Here is a 5,706-nt window from a genome sequence, read left to right as displayed (position 1 = left end):
TAAATAATAAATGACCTTTCAAAACAGAAAGCACCAGGTCCAGATGGGCTAACTGGAGCATTCTGTAAGCATTTAAAGAAGAAATAATACCAATTCTCTACAATCTCTCCTAGAAAATAGAAGCAAAGGGAACACTTCCTAACTCATATGAAACAATGTATCACCTTACTACACAAAAGAGATAAAGACATTAAAAGAAAGGAAAACTGCAAATCAATATCTTTCATAAAGACAGATGCAAAAATCCTCAACAAAATATTAGCAAATCGAATCCACTAATATATAAAAAGAATTATACACCAGAACCTAGTGGGATTATACACCACAAGCTAGCGGGAATTATACACCACAACCTAGTACCTATTCCAGGTACATAAGTCTGGTTCAACATTCAAAAATCAATTAACATAATCTATCACATCAATAAGCTACAAAAGAAACATCATATGATCATATCAATACGTGTAGAGAAAGCATTTGGCAAAATCCAATTCATGATAAAAACTCTCAGTATGCTAGAAATAGAGGGAAATATTCTCAACTTGGATAAAGAACATCTACAAAAACATTACAGCTAAAATTAAACTTACTTGTGAGAAACTAGATACTTTCATCTTAAGAATGGAAAGAAAGCAAGGATGTCAAGGATGTCCCCTCTCACTGCTCCTATTCAGCATCTAACTGAAAGTCATAGCTAATACAATAAGACAAGAAAAGGAAATAAAAGGTAAACAGATTGTGAAGGAAGAAATAAAACTTTCTTTGTTCACAGACGACATGATTGTCTATGTTGAAAATACCAAAGAATCAATGAAAAACCTCCTGGACCTAATAAATTGTTACAGCAAAGTTGAAAGATACGAACTATGAAACTTCTAGAAGACAACACAGATAAAAATCTAGATAATCTAGGGTAATGAGTTTTTAGATATAATACCAAAAACATAATCCATGAAAGAAAAAAGTGGTAAGTTTGACTTCATTAAAAGTTTCTGCTCTGTCAAAGACATTATTAAGATTATAAAGACAAATCACAATTTGAGAGAAAATATTTGCAAAATACATAACTGACATATCAAATATATACAAAGTATTATTAAAACTCAATAAAAACGAACTCATTTTAAAATGGGCAAAAGATTTAACAGATACTTCTATAAAGAAAATGTGAGGATGTCAAATAAACATATGAAAGATGCTCAACATAATATGTCATTAGGGAATTGCAAATTAAAACAATGATATACAACTACACTCTATTAGAATGAGTAAAATGCAAAATACTGACAATGCCAAATGCTGTCAAGAATATGGAGCAATAGCAATGTAAAACGGCACAAACACTTTGGAAGACAGTTTAGCAGTTTCTTACAAAACACAGTGTTACTATATAATCCAGGAATCAAACTCCTAAGTATTTACCCAAATAAGGTGAAAACTATGTATATACAAAAATCTGCACATGAATGTTTATATCAGCTTTATTCATAATTGACAAAAACTGGAAAAAACCCAGATGTTCATCAACAGGTGGATAAACAAACTGTGGTATATCTATATTATTATTTAGCAATAAATGTTTAACAATAAAAAGAAATGTGCTTCCAAACCACAAAAATACATGGAGGAACCTTAAATACATAATGGTTAGTGAAAGAGCCAGTCTGAAAGGCTATACACTATATAATTCTGACTATATGCTATTCTGGAAAAAGCAAAACTATAGAAACAATTCAAAGATCAGTGGTTGCCAGGGGCTAAGGAGTAGGGGGGAGAGGGATAAATAGGTATAACACAAGACAATTTCAGGGCAGTGAAACCAGATTGTATGATACTATAATGGTGGACACATCACATCATACATTTGTCAAAACCCATAAATCTATGCAACACAAAAGCTGATGGCATGCACGTGGAATCCCAACTACTTGGGAGGCTAAGGCCAACCTGGGCAATATAGCGAGACTCTATCTCAAAAAAAGAAAGAAAAAAAACAAACTACACAATGGAATAAGTGAGCCCTAATTTAAATTATGGACTTTAGTGAATTATCATATATCCATATTGGTTAATAAATTATAATAGATGTACCACACTAATTCAAGATGTTAAGAATAAAGGAAACTATAACAGCGGGGAAGAGAGGTGGCATTCTGTACTGTTTAGTTTTATTAATATGCAAACCTAAAATTGCTCTAAAAAATAAAATCTGCTAATTAAAAATAATAATGTAACAAGTAGACTGTGAAAAAAGGTCAGAATTCATGGTAGCATCAAAACTGCATTAAATATTCCATTTATTCTCTCCATTATCCCTTGGTCTGAACTCAAAGAAGCCCCAAACTTGAAAGTTGCCTTCGGTGCAGACAGAAAGAACCCCAGGAGAAGCTCTCTAGCTAAGGCTGGAAGAGTGGGGAAGAGTAGGAAATGAGTCTCCTAACATTCAGAGAGACAGTGGAAAATACTGGTTTTTTTTTCCTTTATTTTTTTCTCTCAGTTCTCTCCCATCCCAGCACCGAAGCAATTCTGTGTTAATGACAGCGGAAGCAGCAGCAGCAAACCATAGAAACCTAAAACTCTGAAGGATGGGAACGTTCCTCTCCAATCAAATGACCTGTGGTCCCAACAGAGTAGGGTGATTCAGTAACTTTTTTTCTCTCCATCCTCTTGCTACTTGCCCTAGACACCGGTGCACAGCAGGAAAGGGTAAATAAAGGCCCAACTTTCTGGTCAGGGAACTTGAAAAGGGGATCCCACAGAACCAGAAAGTACCAAGGAGATCTTGGAGGAAGAAGAGCTTGGGAAAGCAACCACAAAAAGTTATGAACTCCTGGGCTCACTCACAAGCTGTACATACGTGGAGCTAACATTAAACAGCATAAATAGACTGAAAAGTAAACTACAGAACAGACCACTGTCCAACTCCCAGACTGGTCACTAAGTGGAACACAATGGAACACACCTGAATGACACTTTTCTATTGAAAACTGAGCCAACAATGTACCCCAAACCATAGAAGACTGGTCAGAACTTGAGGCCTGAATGCAACCAGGAAGACTATATGTCAAAATACCGGTATCTCTGTTAGAAATAAGTCCCAAATTCTTATAATATTCAACATGTCTATGATATAATCCAAACTTACAAGGCATACAAAGAACCAGAAAAAATTCACATAAGAAAAGGCAATCAACAGACACCAAAGACAAAATGACAGGAATATTCAAACTATCTGATAGACTTTAAAGCAACTTTTATAAAAATGTTCCAGCAAGTAAAGGCAAGCACTTTTGTTAACAAATGGGAAGATAGAACAATGTAGCAAAGACATAGAAAATACAAAGAAGAATCGAATGACACTTTTGGAACTGAAAAATATGTAACCAAAAAAAAAATTTTTTAATTCCTGAGTGGCCTGAATACAATTACGAAGATGACATATGACAGTAACTGAACTTGCTGGCAGATCAATAGAAATTGATCCCATATGGACAACAGAGAGATAAAATAATAAAAAATTGAGTACTGCCTCCGGAACCTGCAGACAGTAACAAAACATTGAACATCTGGAGTCCCAGAAGTAGATTAGTAAGCATATGGAACTAAAAAAATACTTGATGAAATAATGACTGAAATATCTCAAGTTTTACTTTCACATAAACCTACAGAAGCAAAAATTTCAGAGAACTTCCAACAGGACAAACCCGAGGAAGTCTATGTCCAGACACATTATAGTCAAACTGCTAAAAGCTAAAAAAAAAAAAACAAAGAAAAATCTTGAAAGGAGCCAGAGTGAAACAAAACATTGTCTACAGGGAAAGAACGACCCAAATGACTGCAGATTTCACATCAGAAACCAAGAAAAGGGAAGTGCTGAAAAAAAAGTTGTCAATATGATATCTAGCAAAAATATCATTCAGCAAAGAAGGCTAAATAAAGACATTCTCAGCTGAAGAAAAACTAAGAGAATCCATGGCATGCAAACTTGCTCTGTAAGAATTGCTAAAGAAAGATACTGAGACAAGCAAATGTAGACTATCAGTAATAAAGGAAGAGAAACAGTGGCAAACATTTAGAAACATGTAATGTATTATGTGTCTCCTCTTCAGTTCTTTTAAACATATTTGACAGTTGGAACAAAAATTATAACATGAACTGATAAAATTTTCAACAAACTAATATAATACATAAGACAACTATAACATATCAAAATTTGTGGGATGCAGGCAAAACAAGACTTCAAAGAAGAAAATAAGAAAGAAAATAGCCAGAAATCAGTGAAACTGAATAGAGTAAATCAATGAAACCAAGAGTTATTTCTTTGAAATAGTCAATGAAATTGATAAACCTGTATCAAGACTGACAAAAAAGATAAAAAAGATCGATATCAGAGATGAAAGAGAGTATCACTATAAAACGGACATTAAAAGTATAATAAATGAATGCTATGAACAACTCTATACACAGAACTTTGACAACTTAGATGAAAAGGAGCAATTCCTTAAAAACCATGAACTACTACAAGTTACCCAAGATACAATGAATACCAGATTAGTCCTATTACCACTAAAGAAAGTGAAATCATGGTTTTTTTTTTAAAAAAGTACTTTTCTGAAAAAGATCTCTCTGTGCCCAGTTGGCTTCACTGTAGAATTCTACAAAACATTTAAAAAACAACTAACACTAATTCCACACATTGACTTCCAGAAAGCAAAGTAGGCACCTTGGGACCTCACACAGTTCTCCCAGCATCTCCTAACTTAACCTGCACACGTTCAGCATTCTCAGGTGTTCTGCTTTTTGCAGGCCTTCCAGAACATGGATCACTTTCAACAGATTCTCGACCATCTTTGAAGTGTTTCTGCCATGCTTTTATTTGTGCCGCACTCATTGCATCGTCCTTGTAAGCCTTCTGAATCATCTGAATAGTTTCTGTGGAGGAACGTTCAAGCTTAATGCGAAATCTGATGCAGACTCCTTGCACTACTCAGTCATTTTGAATGTGATGACCATACAGTACACATGCCCACTCAACAGTGTCTAGCACCACAGTGACTAGTACAGTGAAGTCATCATTGTTCACACATGAGCATTACAGTCCACTCTCCTTGGCTGCCAGGTTATATCAGTGTCACGCAAACCGTTCTTGTTTTATTAACAATGGCTGGATACTTTCCAGACCGCCCCTTGTATACCCAATAATACACACATAGGACTGGTACGTTAAGAACTATTAATACAAAAAGCTGAAAAAAGAAATCAGAGACGACCTAAATTGTATTCATGGTTTGAAAGACTCTACATAGTTAAAATATCAATTCTCCCCAAATTTTTCTATAGATTTAACTCAATACCAATCAAAATCCCCACAAAGTTTTTTTCTATAAATATAAATTGATAATAAAATGTATATGGAAAAACAAAGGAACTAAAATAGCTATAACATTTTGAACAGAAAAAACAAAATTGAAGGAATCACACTACCCAAATGTCCTTCAATGTTAGAATAAACTAACTGTGATGCATCCATACAACAGAATACTACCTGACAATAAAGAATTGAACTGGCCAGGCGCGGTGGCTCATGCCTGTAATCTTAGTACTCTGGGAGGCCGAGGCGGGTGGATTGCTCAAGGTCAGGAGTTCAAGACCAGCCTGAGCAAGAGCGAGACCCCGTCTCTACTAAAAATAGAAAGAAATTATCTG

At 34.8% G+C, this 5,706-nt stretch overlaps 1 protein-coding gene across 1 annotated transcript in view; it reads right to left on the bottom strand.

Annotated features, from left to right (window-relative positions):
* The window catches only part of VRK2 (vaccinia related kinase 2), a 117,164-nt gene that overhangs the window by 88,770 nt on the left and 22,688 nt on the right, over positions 1 to 5,706 (bottom strand). The window contains exon 3 of the mRNA XM_012639178.1: positions 4,766 to 4,932. Within this exon, the coding sequence (XP_012494632.1) occupies positions 4,766 to 4,932 (167 nt within the window). The remainder of the gene's footprint in view (positions 1 to 4,765; positions 4,933 to 5,706) is intronic.

This window comes from Propithecus coquereli, unplaced genomic scaffold (genome assembly GCF_000956105.1).
Source record: "Propithecus coquereli isolate 6110/MARCELLA unplaced genomic scaffold, Pcoq_1.0 Scaffold138, whole genome shotgun sequence".
Taxonomy (NCBI): domain Eukaryota; kingdom Metazoa; phylum Chordata; class Mammalia; order Primates; family Indriidae; genus Propithecus; species Propithecus coquereli.
This window is presented reverse-complemented; position numbering and strand designations above follow the sequence as displayed.